This window comes from Aptenodytes forsteri, unplaced genomic scaffold, assembly GCF_000699145.1.
Source record: "Aptenodytes forsteri isolate BGI_AS27 unplaced genomic scaffold, ASM69914v1 Scaffold45, whole genome shotgun sequence".
NCBI lineage: Eukaryota > Metazoa > Chordata > Aves > Sphenisciformes > Spheniscidae > Aptenodytes > Aptenodytes forsteri.
In genome coordinates, this window is record NW_008794458.1 from 2608449 (window position 1) to 2626305 (window position 17857).

General features: G+C 35.4%; 1 protein-coding gene across 1 annotated transcript in view; it reads right to left on the reverse strand.

The window, feature by feature from the left end:
- CCDC102B (coiled-coil domain containing 102B) overlaps nucleotides 1-17857 on the reverse strand; it is an 80131-nt gene that overhangs the window by 51847 nt on the left and 10427 nt on the right. The window contains exons 2-3 of the mRNA XM_019475017.1: nucleotides 6470-7081; nucleotides 4400-4614 (exon numbers count right to left, since the gene is read on the reverse strand). Of these exons, the coding sequence (XP_019330562.1) occupies nucleotides 4400-4614; nucleotides 6470-7066 (812 nt within the window). The 5' untranslated portion in view covers nucleotides 7067-7081. The remainder of the gene's footprint in view (nucleotides 1-4399; nucleotides 4615-6469; nucleotides 7082-17857) is intronic.

The window sequence follows — 17857 nt, forward strand, 5'->3', positions numbered from 1 at the left end:
CATATTATTATTATTATCATTTTATTTCAATTATTAAACTGTTTTTATCTCAACCCACGAGTTTTTCTCACTTGTGCTCTTCCAATTCTCTCCCCCATCCCACCGGGTGGGGGGGAGTGAGCGAGCGGCTGCGTCGTGGTACTTTGCCAACTGAAATTAAACCACGACATGAGGCTAATGGAATTCATCAATATTTTTACTGCCAGGCTGACTATAGCTACATTCTGAGAATATTTGATTTAAAGTTTATCTTCCATAACAGTATTGTTAACTTTAAGGAATTAAACCAAAAGGTATTGATAAAAAATGTCTGGGGCATGTCTGTGCAGCGTACTGCAGGCTTGCGAGGCTAATGGAATTCATCAATATTTTTACTGCCAGGCTGACTATAGCTACATTCTGAGAATATTTGATTTAAAGTTTATCTTCCATAACAGTATTGTTAACTTTAAGGAATTAAACCAAAAGGTATTGATAAAATTTGTCTGGGGCATGTCTGTGCAGCGTACTGCAGGCTTGCGCAGAGATACCAAGAGTTACCACTGACTGGTCTGGCTCAGGTCCTGGAAGCAATGTTAGCTACATTAATGAAGCAATCCACTTGAGTGAAGTATCTTCATGTTCTTTTACAACTGAATTTAATGCTCTTGAACCAGGGATCTCCTTTTTCTGCACAGATATAGGACATAGCACAGCTTATCTTAGTAAACACCTATGGCTCCCGTAACATTATAGTAATAAAATAAACACCATCACTCACAAAGCAAAGTGGAGCAAAATTACTTCTGTCATATGTAAAGAACCTAAGACATGCATTTCAACTGAATAGTTTTTCTTCTGAAATAATGGGATATTTCAGTGGAATGGTGTCATGACTTCATTGGGGAACTAAAAGAATTATTAAGAGGGATGCTTAATACTGTAGAAAGTGAAAGCATGGAAGATGACAGTTTAATACTTTGAACAATAGTCTACTGACTGTATGAAAGCATTGAAAGTCCTTAGAAATGGTCTAATTTGAAAAGTAAAAGAGGAATGTCCAGTATGTGGTGCTTACTTAGAAGATACTACTTTTTTTTTGTGTTACAGTACCTCTTAAGTGAGATCAGGTCCCTCTGATGCTACTAAATGAAACAGATGATCCTAACTACATGAAGTTTACTATTTAACTAAAGAAAACACAGAGTGGAAGAAAGAATATAGCAGAGATCAGTGAAGCAGCTTACTAATACTTAAACAAAAGATCAAGATCAGAGCATTTTTAATGAATCTTGTAACCACCTATTTTAACTCCTTATTATCTAGTCAAATCACAGAATGGGTGAGGTTGGAAGGGACCTCTGGAGGTCAGCTGGTCCACCCCCCCTGCTCAAGCAGGGTCACCTAGAGCTGGTTGCTCAGGACCATGTCCAGATAGTGTCTGAATGTCTCCAAGGATGCAGACTCAGCAACCTCTCTGGACAACCTGTGCCAGTGTTCCGTCACCTTCACAGAAAAAAAACTGTTTCTTGGTGCTCAGACAGAGCCTCCTGTGTACATTGCCTAAGTCTACCCATCCAACCCTAAGCAATTCCTCTTCAGTATTATCAACTACCAGTGTAGTTGGTAGGCTTTTGGTTTTAGACCAAAGAAACACTTTTAAGTTCAAAATGAAACAAATTAAGATCTTGAAACTAGAAGACATTTAGATGAGAACACTGGCCCAAAAGATGACTAAAGATAGTTATTTTAGGCAAATGATTCTTTAAAGTGCTGAACAACTCATAAGGTCTTTAATTCCCGTTCATGCCAATGGGACCTCAAATGTGTATTTGATATGAGCCATAGTGCCTAGTAGAGGATTTTGGTGTGTGATTTTATATTGTAAACCCAACCCTGAAGTTCTTTGAAAGTCAAAACATAAACATTGAGCTTTTTTTTTTTTTTTTTTTTTTTTTTAGAGCTCCTTTCTTTTTGTGTTTTGCAAAGCCTGATCCATGGCTTAAGGGTATATTGACATTACTGAAGATAGCTCTAAACAGAATGCAAGAAGCATAGGTCTTCTCAGGGTGAAGAAGCAAAACATCTTATGGAGAGATTAGTCAGGTAACGAGGGGCAAGTCCAAACACTGGATCCGCATGAGCTAAATTGACTCTGGAAAGAATGCGGCCACAGTTTGAGAGTACTGCATGTAAACCAGAAAACTCTGCTGAGAAGTCCTGTGCTGTATGAGTAAGATCATACTGACTGCCAAGGTAACCTTTGGCCTTGGGGTTCAAGCTGTCTGTGATCCAAGCTTGCTTTTGATGCAGCACAGCTGTGTGTCCTTGGCTCAAGTTTACTGAGAAAATTGCTAAGTTGTGAGGAAGAAGCTGTGAGAAAGTACTTAAGCTAGAGCCATGCAAGATAAGAAAAGTAAAAATGCAAACAGGGGTGAGATTGTTGAGATAGTCATTATTAACAGCTCCATAATCCAGGAGCAAAAACACTGACATGAACAAGTATAAAACCCTAAGAGGACAAACTGGGAATCTGAAGATGGAAACTCAGCAAAATAAGCCCATTCCAGTAAGCAATGCAGACCAACCCTTTCTGAGCTTGCAGATGATAACCTGTCCAACAAAGACTTATAGAGTGTCTCAGGAGACTGGTGACTATGTTAATGCTTATCCTAGTAATATTATTCCTAGCTATTTATTGTGTGCATTGCCAAAAATAATTGCTTCATACTTTTAAATTGCATATATTCTGCTTACAGAACATCTTTGCACATGGGAAATGTTGCTCAAAGTGACCTAGAGAGGGAGTTGTTACACCAATGCCCGCTGTTATGTGGAAACCCCTGCTCTATGAGCATTTGCTGTCTGAGGTTGGCACTGCCGTATGTTGCACCATGTAGACATGCCTCAGTCCTTACCATGTGCCAGTAAATTTATTACTGTATACCATAGTCAGTATAAATCTAGTGATAAATGGCAAAATCTGTCTCTCTGACATATAGTTACAAATTGGCTAGAGAAACACGTGAACAAACAAACCAAACCCAGGAGGTAGAACCAGGGTTTATTAACAATTTGTCTAAGAAGTGATTAAAAAATAAGAGTTGAAAAGTTATCACCTTTTTAAATGGAAAGTTTTATATATGCATGTATGATTGCTGTTGAAAAATTAAGTACCTAGGACCCTAAATATTTCAACCAGAGGAGAATGGATGCATGAGGCATCAGTCTCTCAATTCACATGAAATACCATGACAAACTGGAAAATTTAGCCATTATGGGATTTCTGTTTCCACAAAACACTAAATCCTTTTTAATGAGATAAAACATACTTCTGGTCATTTGCTGCAATATGATTCAAAGAAAGAATTATTGTGTTTTCTACAGCTATCTAATTTATATAACAGAACACAGTAAATACTAGTTAGGAATTTAAAGGATTTTTTTTTTTTCTTTTCTCTCTGCCTTGTAGTATCTACAGGACAATTGTGAAAAAATCTGACAGGAAAGAAGTTCTTCATCATAGCTTACCATCACAGACTCCCTGAACTGAAACTGTTGAATGTATTTGCAACAGAGGGGGCATTTTCTTCCTTTTCATTTTCTAGTTAACTTCAGCTGTTTTTGAAGTTACAGTCACATAGAGCCTGAAGTCTCCTACTACATCCATCATACATCACATACTGCGTGTTTCCTTGGAAAGCCTTTTTGGTGTGATTCAATCTTGCTCAATACTGATCATCGGTATGAAACATCAAGGAATTCCTACCAGTACAGAGACTCACATGCTAGCATATAGTGTGTAATCCACACATGACTTCTTTTAGGCCACCAAAATGCACGCTTACTATTTATGTGAGGTAAATTTGATATGGTACAATAAGCATACAATAAGCGTGTTATTCTCTCTCTGCCATCTGCTTTTGACATAGACCTTACTAGAAGTGAAGAGGTTAAGATTAACAGCATTTTGCAGCTGTATTCATGTACTTTTAATTCAAAAACAGCTTTAGTCATTCTGCAGTTGGATTCTTTCAAAGTCTGCTGGTAGACTATATGAAAATTTGTTATTATGCACAAAGCATTCCAATAACTGAGCATAACGTACATTAAATACCACTGCATTGATACCAAATTGCTAGCAAGTATAATTTTTTTTAATTAACTGTACATTCTTAACAGTTCTGTATGGAGCACTTCTTATTTAAATGACAGACAAGCCAAGGAAAACACTAAACACACAATGTTGAATTTCATCTCTAAATTCTTATCAAAGCCTTGTAAATAGCAATTAATAAAGCTTAGAAATTAGAACATATGAGATATAAATACAAATATCACCATATCTATTTTAGAAAGTGTCTTAAAAGCCTTTATTTTTAATAGAGATTTCCCCAAGTAGTATATATTTTGCACTTACTCTCTTTCCTTCTGTAAGATTTTCTGCATCTCAGCCAAATGCAAACGCAAGGCTGAAACGTGTATTAAATCATTCTCTGTTGTCTTAGCTGTACTGTCCAAACTTTTTTTAGGGTCCTCCAAACAGATGCTGGGAACTCCATTGGGAAAGGAATCAGGAGTCTTTGGAGTGATTTTTTTATTGTGATTGCTTTGGTCTTTGATTACCTCTACATCCTGAGAAAACAAAAATATGACATCTGAGAAAAATATAAATGAAGGGAAGAGTTTAACATAACTTCTGCAGGGCCTACCAAGGCTCTTCTAGACATTTAAGTCACATAGGAGAAAAAACGAAATAAGTAACATCTTATACAGTTGCACTGTATATGGAGAGAATGTACAAAAAAAGTCATTGTAGTTAGATCACTGTCATTTTGTGACATCTCACACCCTCTGTTATGACAAGCTTCATATCCAAAATATTTCTAATGTATCTTTACTAAAGAAATAGATTCCAATTATCATTAGTTGGCTATAACCATCGTGAAGACAGAATCCTGGAACTAAAAAAACGAGGAATGCAATTAATGCATACAAATAATATATGGAGAAACTCTACATTAGAACTCTTAAACTTCTAATGTAAATCATGTTGAAGCAGGTGAGGGACGTATACAAGTTTTGTATAAGGACCAAAGTTACCTGCATAACATACCAATTTGGTTCCCATTCAGAAACTAAAAGCACTATAATATCTATTTTGAAGATACATGCTTTGCATACAAAACATAAGCAAAACTAATAACAATTAGAAAAAGATCATTGAAAAATAAAATACATCTTTATTAGGAAGACTGAATATCTCTTATAAACAATAGTTTCCTTTAGAAATGTATTTAAGTTTTATCACCTCTGACGAATTGTGTTTAAAAGCTAATCTCATTTTAGCAGATTACCAATGGTACTATTTCATGCCACTCTGTTCTTTTGAGTTTTTAGAAGAATGCCTGAAATACATATCAGAAAATACTAGAAGCTGCTGAAAAGATAGGACTGTTTTCCATTCATAAAGTTTCAGTTTTAAAGTATTGCATTATTTTATACTAAAAAGAAAGAGAAAGAGTTAAAATATATTTTGTGTCATTTCCTTCCTATGGCCCATTTGTCTGCCCAAAAGCATGAAAGGCATGGATTTTTTTGCCAAATTTATCCTCACTACTAACACTATAATGGTTTTTTTCAGAATTCACAGGAATATAATGTAATTTAGGTGCATTACAGAGTAAGTGAAAATTCTGAATGTAATACATTCAGGCCTAAAATCTTTATAATTTTCATTGAACTGAAGTAAAAATCTTCCTACATCTTTCCTACAACATAGGAAAAAAATTTCCTACATCTACAGTGACTGCTATCTATCAGAAAATTAACAAGTATAGTTTTTACACAATGCTGTCTATGAAGACTGTAGAATACGTGCCAAGGCACAGAATTAAAATTGGTAAAACATGAGAAAATAGTTCCATTTAGATGAATGTAATTGGTTCTGTTGTACAGAACTAGAAGCTGTATTAAACCATGCCCATACTTGATTGTTTAATTCTGCATAACAACGTAATTGCTCTCCTTGCCAAATAAAAATCTTGCCACTTTGCAGAAGAATTTGCCTCACCTCTTCCCTCATTCCAGAAGTTGCGTTAAGGGAGAATGAAATGATTTTAAATTAGAAGCCAGGAACCAACATTGCTTTTTTGGAGGTAAAAAAAAAAAAAGTACACAAAACACGGAGAATTCAGATAACAGAGGTAATCTGTTACCTTAAAACATGAGAGAGAGTCAGAACAATACTCTAAGTTATTGGATATAACAGTCTGCCTTTGTTACTTAAATGTTTAGCCATAGTTGAAGGGTATGAAATGTTTTCTGTATTTCTCTATATTAGGAATTTTAGACAGGTGAAAAAAGTGGGTTTACTATTGAATGGGTCAAGTAATATTTTGGTCAAAATGCTTGAAAATTTCAATTTCTCGATACACATCCATAATCTCCAACTTCTTCATGAATTAAAAAAAAATTCCCCATTCTTTACCTTCTTTGTGTCTTCTGCCCCAGGAATTTCATTGGTTTTGCTCAGTCCTTTCACAGGTTCTTGTTCCAGAAATGTTAACTGGTTTAGGTCTTTTTTAATACAAGATTTTTCTGAGCAACTGAATTCTGTTTTCCAAGCAGTTACATTTTTCTTCTCACTTACTAAATCGTGATTTTTTTTTTTAAGCGTACTCAGTTCTTTTACAACACTGTCTAATTTGATTCTCAATTGTCTTGCTTCCTCTCGGGCTTTATTTCTTTCTGCTCTAACTTTGCTCCATTTCTCCCTCCAGTTCGCGGTACAATCTGACCACCAGCGCATGGTCTTCTCCATTTGGGCAGCTCTGGCTTTGACTTCTTCCAGTTCCTGAATTCTTACTGCTTCAAAAATTTCCCAATCACTGCTGTAATTTGTATGCATGTATGGATAATGAGGTGAATATGGGTAGAAACTTTGAGATGGCAGATTTGAATTACACAGATGGCCAGTTGTTTGGCAACCTCCAGCTAATTTATAAGGTTGTCTTGGTTGGGTCCCAAAAACCTGCGTCTCTTCCATTAGTTTCTGAATGGAGCCTAAATTCATGTTTTGATTCATAATCTAATTTCACTCCTAAAAAAGACAAAGAAAGACAATAATTTATCTTCCCTCAATTAAATTATATGAATAAGCTCAAACAGTAGTTTATTTTACTGCTATAATAATGAGATAATCTTAATAATACTGTTGATGTTTTAGAAACGTGCTTCATCAACAAGAAATAGTTATTAAAATATATTTTATGTACTACTTTTTGAGTAGAGCATAAACAGACATACTTATTACTTGACCATGAATTGCTAGCAAAGGAAGTGTCATTAAATAATCATAGTGCTCTCAAAAATTTTTGAGTCTAGAGAAACTAGGCAAAAGCTTTCTTCCTTCAAGACAAGATTAAATTGAATCAATATATGTTTTTAATGTCTAGTAAGAGGAAAGTATTTGTCTAGAACCACAATCACAGATTCACGTGCAAAACTTACCTTATAATTTGCCTACCTAAGCAAAAAGAAACAAACACACACACACACACACCAAAAAAACCCAAACCAAAAAACAAAAGCCACCAAACCCCTGACCTTTGGAGTTTCTTTGTTTCATGAGAAAAATCAAGCATTTTTATAAGGGGCTTTATTTTCCTTTCTGCATTCCAGAAGCTGTCCAGGAAGTATATTCTTATATTATTTTTGAAAGGGTAGCACTATCCTACTGTACTGTATAGCCTACATCATGATGATATGACTCTGTTAGTAGATCTTGTTTTGTTACTTTTCATTATTTATCTGCTATTACTCATTCAGCCCAGAGGAAAACCAATGTCTCAGAAATTGCTTTCCCACCCCAGTGCTGAGAAAATATTCATGCGGACAGTTTGTAGAGATTAGTCACTTATACCTTGTTTTTTCCTCTTGAGTATCTTAAGACAAAAAAAAACAAAAAAAACAACTAAAAGTCTTTACTATACCAGTAGAAGACTTAGTTGTTTAAAGTAAAAAAATTGCTTCTCTATTCCAACATCCATCTGTAAAAAATTCATGTTTATGTTACAGCGATTAGTGTTAACACCTGTAGTTTAAATGTAGAACGCCAATGCAGTAAACAAAATACTGAAGAGTAGATACTGTTAGCATTATCATTCAGTTGTGTTTCATTTCAGCTGAATAGAAGTTTTTGCAGTTTATGGTTCCAGTTTCCCAGCTGTTTTCAACTTTGCAGTGCTTTCCAGAACATTTATTTGCCATTTGTTAGAAGCTTCTGGAGAACTGTTGTAGTCAAGTATGGATATGAGAGAAGAGAAAGAAAAGGACAGTAAAGGACTACAACTCCCTTATCGCTGTCTGGTATAGCACCACTAACCCCCACAACAACATTACGCAGATGTAGAACAGCTGCTGCCAAAGCTTGATCAAGGTTGAGTCTTTTTCTTGTTGCATGACCTACTACCAGAAATTCTTAGGGGCAGGGAAATAACCCTGTTACCCCATTCCAAATAAGATACATCTCTACATATTGTTTATTATATAAAGATGAACATGATGTAAAAAGACTTCTCCACAGAATGGTTTCATAGTGTATAGCTAAGACCTATTTATGAATTCATTCATAAAGCCAAAATGATCCAACTAAATAAATAAAACAGTGAGCAGCCTAGAAAATAGGACTGTATTCGTTATATCTATTTTAGTTGATTTCTCAACTTTTAGAACACAGCATAAACTTTATAAACATTAAGCTGCTTTGTTCATTATTTCTTAGAGATAAGTAGGGTTGATGTTGCTGATGTAAAGCTCAGACACACAGACACGTTTCAACAAAGTACTAGAGATGTCACCTAATAACACACATTATGCCTGCCCAAGGTCTTGATTTCTCCACAAACTTCTAAATTAAACTTATCTCAGGTGAAGAGAGGACATTTCTTAACTGGAAGATAGTCAGAGGAGATTTCTTACTATTGAAGAGTTACTTGCTCTTTAAAGCTTGAAGTAAGGTCTTCAGCAAAGGGGATTTTTTTTTTTCAATATAATTGCTTAATTTGAAAAGAAAAAAAAAAAACAAACCCAAACATCAAATTGTAAAGTGATAAAAACCTGTAAAACCATTCAAGATCTAGTGGCTTTGTAGAATAATCCCTCTAATTTTTCTTATTAGTGCATAAAATGTAATTCAAATAGAGACTTGTAGAACAGGTTGACTAAACTGAAGAACATTCTTGTCAGTTTGTAGGATAAAGTCTTGGGGGAGGGGGTTGGGGGAGAAGAGGAAAAAAAGCTAGAACTGCACCATGGAGCAATTCTTTTGTTCAGCAGCTAGGGTAACTTACTGAAGAAAAGCTCTGACACCTATGAAGGCACACTGTATTTATATTGGTTAAAACTATCATTTAACCAATATATGACCATGAACAATCTTAAACATTGATGAAGGAGATACAGTAGGCTAATGACCAGAAAAAAACCAGAGCTTGTCTTTGGTCTCCCCTTTGACAGAAATAAGTCAAATAGCAAATCATCAATACACACTTAAATTTCCCTACACATAAAACAAGGGTAATTTACTGTTTGAAACAATTGTTGAAAAGAACTGCCCAAAGAATTATGCATTGTTATTGCTAGGTGTGCAAATATTTTTTTTCTTTTCAAATGGAAGGACAGCACTGAAGGGTCTACGCCTGAATCCATAACTGTTGTATTGGAAATACAGCTTTGAAATATCTTGGTGTTTCACTATGTAGAAACACATGCAAACTTTCTTTGGTCAGGTAGTCTATTTTCACCCTGCTATATGTACAAATAATTAGTAGCTTTCATCACTTGTGGACAGATTGTCTTATTCTGTCCCCTTTGCACACAATGCAGACAATCAAATGTTATCACTGAAGCACAGAGGAAATGATGAAGCCAAATTCTCAAAAATAAAAGAATGAAATGTAACTAGAGCTCATGATTTACTGAAGGCTTTTCAAATCTCTATTTAATCCATGGGATTTTTTTCTATGCAATTTATCTTGGAAGTTTTATCACTTACTATAAACAATAAAGGTGTACAGAAGTGCAATGTTTCTTTGAAGTCTTTTAGATTATTATTTTTTTTTATTAGTGAGCAAGGTGCAGTGGCGGCCTCTTAATTTAAGACATACCTTATAATTTAACATTATATTGAATACAAGAGAACATGAGTACATAGAATGTGGGAAGCGTGATTCATGACTTATTCTGACTTTAATAATTTAATAATAAACTCAAGAAAGAAAAAAACCTAATCATACTACTGCTTTTACTTTGCTGAATTTCCATTTCATTTTATAGTGAAACATCCACAAGTCTTCTGCATACAGCCCTGGTTTAACTGAAGTAAAAGGGTGTTTTCCCACTGGCATTAATTAAAGTAAGATTTTCTGCTTTGCAGAAGTGTTGTACTTTCATGACCAGTGTAACCCAGCACAAATCCACTGCTACTGAAAAGGCAGCCCCTCCTTTCTCACACATGCATCTACATGTTCTTGACTAGGTAGTTTTTCCTCTTAGTAAAAGTAGTGACGTAATCAGATCAAACAGATGCAACATTTGCAGCTAGTAATTTTTCAGCTTCATCAGTGTGCTCATATTTCACTAGTGGCTGCGTGAAGCCTAGTGTTTCCACAAAACATGGCTTAGAAATACAAGATGGAAAGAAAGTAGGACTGTCCCTTTCGACAGCATCGCAGAACTCTATTCAATTTATATAGCTAGTAGAATTACATAAGTAATATCCAGGGAGCAACAGCCAAGAGTTTGTGAACAAAACAACAACAACTAAAAAAATCTATATATTGTATACAAGATTATACTTAAAACACGGTATTTGACTTTTGTGAGAATATTGTATGAAACTGAAAGAGGAAAATATATTTCAGTGATGACTAGAGCAGATTTGCCCTCTTATGGAGAAAAGGCTTGGGCAGGAACGTCTTTTCGGCTAAAGTGAGTTTTTGCCTACAAACTTCCTTTCTTGGCAAACAACTACGATGTATCATGCTGATCCATTATGGTAACCCTAGCTGTCACATTAGGCAGCCTCTAAGACCATGGGTGATGAAAGCAAATGAACTACCCTTTAAACTGCCACACATCATTGTAATGGTATTTCCAAACTTTTTTTAAATTATTTTGTAGAAAAATCCTAGAATATTTAGAATTGGACATTTTAATGTAATGTTTAATTTTTCTGCATATATTTTTCACAAACATTTAATCAGAAGACTGATAGCTTCCCATGAGTGTTAAAACACAAGGCTAATGGCATCAAGGATGAATATTCTTATGCAGCTAGTTTAATATCCACGTCTGAACAGAGCAACTCGGTTGCTACAGAATTGTAGAGCAACTCTGATAAAAATGGTAATAGGAATTCTATTTCAGCTGTGAACAATTAAGACTTGTGCTTGTATCTATTTTACAAGAAAGAGACTAAAATATTAGTCTTGAAAGGAAGCAAAGATTTAAAAATAACAAAAATGTGTTGATTATTATAAAAGTGCCTGAAATGGTCAGAACCTCACAGTTCCAGAGATATGATTAGGGTGGGCTTTTTTTTTTTTTTTTTTTTTTTTACACTTCACATCAATCTGATCTTTCATTTCCTCAAAAATACTGCACTGATGAAATAAATGTAATTAAAAAAAAAAAACAACTGAAGAAGTAATTCACAGTAAAGTATCACGCATCTACATTGAACCTTGAAAACTGTCATCTACAGAACATTGCCAATCTGTTCCAGGAAGGAACAAGAATAATTTCTAAGGTGTATGTTAAAGATAACTAAGAGAAGAAAGCTATGTGTTAATATTGTTACAGACACAGACCTCTAAACATCAGAAGTTTCACAAGTCTGAAAACTGAGTGAAAAAAAATAGTCTGTAGCTAGTTTTAAAGTTGCTAGCCTGAGTTTGCAGCAGCAGACTAGGTAGCACAGCCTAGAGAGCTCAGTGAGTATAATTACTTAATAAAAGATAACTGGGTGGAAAGATAAGATAAAGTTAGAGAATTGGATGAAAGTGAGGATTTTCTGTCCAGGGAAACCTTCTGATAGTTCCACTCTTAACAATTCAGGGATAAGAAGTAACACAGAATCCCTTTTAGAGTAGTTTTTATTAGATGAATAATCTAATATAAGTATGCACAAAATGTAGGAAGCATCATTCATTGTATCATGCGAGTGGGGTGGGGATAGTATGAAAGAAAGAGAGAGAAGGAGATCTGATGGTTCTCAGAGAAAAACAAAGGTGCAGATATGTGGCAAACACTACAAGGAATATAAGCCTAAACCATATTTCATTATATTGCAACCTTTGCTTCTTTACCTAATGATCATAAACACCAGTAAGAAAAAGAGCTCTTGATTTCTTTTTACAGGCTATTATTGTTATGGGCAGAGAAATGTATTAACCCTTGGTAGCACAATTAAAATCACCAGGAGAGAAAAGGATTATTACACTTCCCCCACATTAATACCTGCTCACTGAACTCAGGTTTTCCAGTGAGTTCAGTAGCTAGGTCAGCAGCTTGAGGATAATATTTCAACACCTTTTTATTAATTGCATGATGTAATCTTTAGTTACATGACTCTTAATTATGAAGAATTCAGCCAAACATTTTTTTAAAGGTATCCTATATCTTTACAGAAAATGTCTGCTTCAGGTTAAGCCAGATGATTTTCTTTTGTCTAATCTATAAATGTAATAGGACAAAATGAACCATTAAAACTGCATGTGTGCTTTTGTAAATGCTACTGTAAAGTCAGAACTTTCCATGATACTGCTGCAACTGTCTCAATCAACAAACCCTACAAAGGAAGAAGGCTTTGAGGACATGTACAGGGGTGATGGGCTCATTATGGGAAGAATATAGGAAGCAACTGACTGTCACTCCCTGAAAACTTGGTTGTTTACAAAAGGCTGCTATCAACTCAAGAAAAGAAGATCAAGTTATGTGTGCCTATTCCTGTTGTAAAACTGATTTTAACCAGTAAGCCGTCACCCTTAGGGGTTCCACCCAGTGGCTAGAGAATTGGGTGAAAAAATATTGACAAGTAAATGGTAGAAAAGTATGGGGAAAAAAACCACCACACTGGAAAGTGATTTATGATATAGCTCAATCTAAGAACATATCCATAGAACATGTATCTAGTCACCAAAACCCTAAAAATCCTGAGGCGACAGAGTCAGGTGGCTGATCATTTGGCTAGAATAAATGTAGCACAAGACTCTGAGGCAGAACAAGTACCTCGTTACAGGAATCACTTGGACACACTGGGACTTATGATTTATTTCAACAGGCTGAGAGGAGAGGATGCCTGGTGGCAAAAGCTTTGGCAAAACAAACTCTAGATTTGTGCCATTTTTGTCAAACAATGGTAGAGCACGTCACCAACATTTTACCATCTTCAGGGAAGGTAAACTAATCTGGGAAACTTGGCATGTAGATTATAATGATCCCTTAGAATGAACACCTGGAGGGTGGAAAGACATCCTTACAGGAGTAGAAATAGTGGTATAGGGAGCGTGCACCCTGCCTAAGCTACCACTGGTCTTGCAACAGTTGCTGCTTTAAGCCAGTGGTTTGCTACTTTTCCCTTATCCAGAGAAATACAATCTTATAAGGGATAACATCTTAAGAATAAAGTAGTACAAGCTTGGTGTGGTTCAAATGTTGTACAATGGATTTTCCACCTACTGTATCAACCTCAAAGTAATGGGACAGTAGACCAATGGAATGGACTACTAAACCAGCAGCTACACAAGAGCATATCTATTAATACTCTAAGTGGGGATCCTATCTGTGGGACCTTCTAGGTTGGCTACACAAGTGACAAACCCCCATGGGAAGTACCATAGATAAGGGATTCATATCAGTAGCTGCCCAAATTCCTGTTAAAACAGAACTAAAACCCTCCTGAAGTCCATAAAATGAGATTGCAGTTAAACATCCAACTCAGGGGTTATCTGGGTGACCGTCCTTTTACAATGAAAAAGGAGTATGGGATGCTGTAACGCTAAAGGGAGCAAGTTAACAACTGAAATTTGGATTACGTCCAAGACCTGAGTGTTTTCTCTTGCAGAAACTGTGGCCTTACCTCATCACCATGGCAACACTGATAACTGGAACATATACCCAAAACTTGTCTCTAACAGATTTTGCCTTTTAACATTGCCCATGGAACAACTCGGGTATTGCAGATCAGTCATAACCCACCTTTAAAACTAGTTACATGAGAAATACCATCTATAACACCATAAGGACAAGTATTGACAGTAGGTGATAATGTTACATTAACCTTAAGATCTAAAGTTAACCTGAATTTAAGTATACGTAGTAACACTGGATGTGAAGCTGTACATGGTTGTGACAAGAGTGAAATGGCTACTACAGACATGTAAGGTAACTAATCATACACTAGTGGCCCACAATAATTGCACTAACTGTACACAATGAGAAAATAATACATGGCAATTTTTTCATAAACACTTAATAATCTCTGGGCAAGTCAATATAAATGGACAAAATTAAGATACCATTTGTTCCTGATTGTGTATCTTAAAAAACAATCCAGACAACTTCTTAATAAAAGTACCCTTCACTTAATGCAATTGCATGATGGACAAGAGCCTATGATTATGGCTCCAAAATTAATGACAATCTGCTTAAGTGCCTTGTCATGCCAGGTGGTGCAGTGTTTGCTCATTAAAATCAAACTCAGGAATGTCCGTTAGTGAGACTCCCATTCCCACAATAACCCACCTTTAAAACTAGTTACATGAGAAATACCATCTATAACACCATAAGGACAAGTATTGACAGTAGGTGATAATGTTACATTAACCTTAAGATCTAAAGTTAACCTGAATTTAAGTATACGTAGTAACACTGGATGTGAAGCTGTACATGGTTGTGACAAGAGTGAAATGGCTACTACAGACATGTAAGGTAACTAATCATACACTAGTGGCCCACAATAATTGCACTAACTGTACACAATGAGAAAATAATACATGGCAATTTTTTCATAAACACTCAATAATCTCTGGGCAAGTCAATATAAATGGACAAAATTAAGATACCATTTGTTCCTGATTGTGTATCTTAAAAATTAATCCAGACAACTTCTTAATAAAAGTACCCTTCACTTAATGCAATTGCATGATGGACAAGAGCCTATGATTATGGCTCCAAAATTAATGACAATGAACGTACATTTGAACATAACCAATGTATACACTACTGCATAGAATAAAACTTTTACTGATTATAGGGACCATCTTTATGACTGGTGCCTACAAAGTCATAGACCAATAGGACATAGAACTAAAAGAGATATTAGTCAAACTCTGTTGGGTGAAATTGGTATAAGAACTGAATTAATTTCATACTGAAATCCTAGCAAATAAGTCATCAGTATTAGGAGAAACTGAAGCTAGGGTAACCAGAATGACCTGGAAAATGCTTAGAGGAAAAAGAAGTAAAAATATGATAATAATGAACACACTGCTCATGTTAAAGCAGTGCCATCAGGTCAAAGCGAGAGCAACATCTACCTAAGACACAGTGGACAGGAAGAGATAAGGGCTGATATCACCTGCAGCCATCATCTCCTGCATCTTTGCAAAGTAACTGTCCAGCAGTTTCTTCAGAATCCATTAACTCATGGAAATGCTACAGACCAAACTTCTGAGATGAAAAGTATAAATACGTCAGCTTACACCTAAAGTTTTTGAAGCAGATCCAACATCAGTCGGACTGCTGAGGCTTTCGTGCTTGCCAGTGTGATACTGGGAACACCCCCACCATGACAGAAGAGAAAGAATGAGCACCCTCACCATCAGCTCAGTAACTGTTTTGTTCATAGGCGAGTTACAAATTAAAGAACATGTGAGTTAGAGAGTTCATGAATTAACAAACTAATGAACTAGTGAATTCACATGTTGGACTACTCTGTACAAAGATGATTCAGCCATTGTTCGATGTCTTTGTATGTTGTGGTGGGGTTTTTTTGAGGGGGGGAGGTGTTTGTTTTTTTGTTGGGTTGTTTGTTTTTTTTTTAATGAGCTCATAAAATAAAGTTTAATTTACAGAGTACATTGCGTTGTAAATTTAAGAGATCCAAACAGACCATGACAACATATGCAGATTATCATAATTCCACATTAGACCCATCTGTTTCTGATCATGGTGTTTGTTAGTAAGTTAAGAAAATTGTTATTTCAGAACTGAAAATTAAAGAAGGTGATTTCAAGACTTTTCAAGGCACAGCCAAAGATCATTCTGTTTATTTTTTCCACAGCTTTAAAACATAGCAATATTAAACCATATGGTATATTTTTAAGTTTATGTTTGTCCTAAACATTATATTCTTTACATGTGTCATAACTAAAAATCAGCCAAAAAAAATGTCCTGAAGAGACAAACAATGTAAATTATTTACTTCCTGCCAGGAGTTATGATTTTTTTTTTCCTTTTTATATTTCTCTAGCTGCATTCCTTTTAATATCAAAATATCAATAGAAATCTAATTTATTTCCAAAACCCACTTTATTTATTTCTCATGGCTGGTAACTAAAAACACTTATGCTGTGAAAACCATTAAATATAAAGTTATGTTTCTAACTTCACAAAGAGAAAAGTTTGTGGGTTTATGGGGTTTTGTTTTTGGGATTTTTGTCCCATTATGAAATCTGTAAAGTGCCTGAAAAAAAGCAGGTTTTCTCACCGTACCAATTTGGAAAGTATGGTTTGTTAAGTGTGTCTTTGAGATCAAATGAAATCACAGCCACAATTCATTAATGTCCTGACACATAAGATAAAAATTGTGCAACCTCATCTTTCTTCTGTAACCTATCCTCAACCTGAACTTTTGAAGCCTAAGAGACAGCGTCATACCTAAATCTTAATTTCCTTAATTTTAAAAGTTCTTAAAGGGCAGGATTAAAACTCAGATCTTTTATCCAAAAAAAAAAAAAAAAAAAAAAAAAAATTAACCAAAAAAAAAAAAAAAAAAAAGAAGAAAACAAAGATAAAACTGAGGGAAAATAAACCCAAAACATTTAGACAGGCTGAGTAGGAGTAAACACAGAAGTGCTGAGTAAAGTCTTATACATTTCCTATAGGTCTGGCCAAATATAAAATCTTGGGAAAACTGAATATCACTATTTTTTCACTATTTCCTTGTGTTATAAACACCTTTGCCTTGCAAATAAATAAATGAATAAATTTAATCTCAGAAGAGTTTCAAAAGTTCCAGAGTAAGTTCCAGAGGCAGTAAAAGGAGTAGGACCAAATGTAAGTCAGCACTTGTTAGTAGAATCTGTGCAAAACTGAAGTCAGATCCCACTTCTGAGTTGCTAGATGATGATCAGTGAGGGAATAATATGACAGAGAGAAAGGTGGCAAAAAAAAAAAAAAAAAAAAAGAGACCCAAGATTCAGCTTGGCCTTCTATTGATATTGAAAAATCCAGAAACAAAGTTTGTTAACTGCTCTATCAAGCCTAAAAAGTTCAAAAACACAGAGTAACTTCAGGAAAATGGTAGTTCTGTAGGAAAAATTGCATTTTACTACTACATAAAATGTTGTGACAGTCAAGGTTACAAGCTCAAGAAGTAGGCCCATGTGAACCTCATGAGGTTCAACAAGGCCATGTGCAAGGGCCTGAACTTAGGTCAGGGCAACCCCTGGTATCAGTACAGGCTGGGTGATGAGGGGATTGAGAGCAGCCCTCCCAAGAAGGACTTGGGGGTACTGGTGGATGAAAAGCTGGACAGGAGCCAGCAATGTGCGCTCGCAGCCCAGAAGGCCAATCGTCTCCTGGGCTGCAT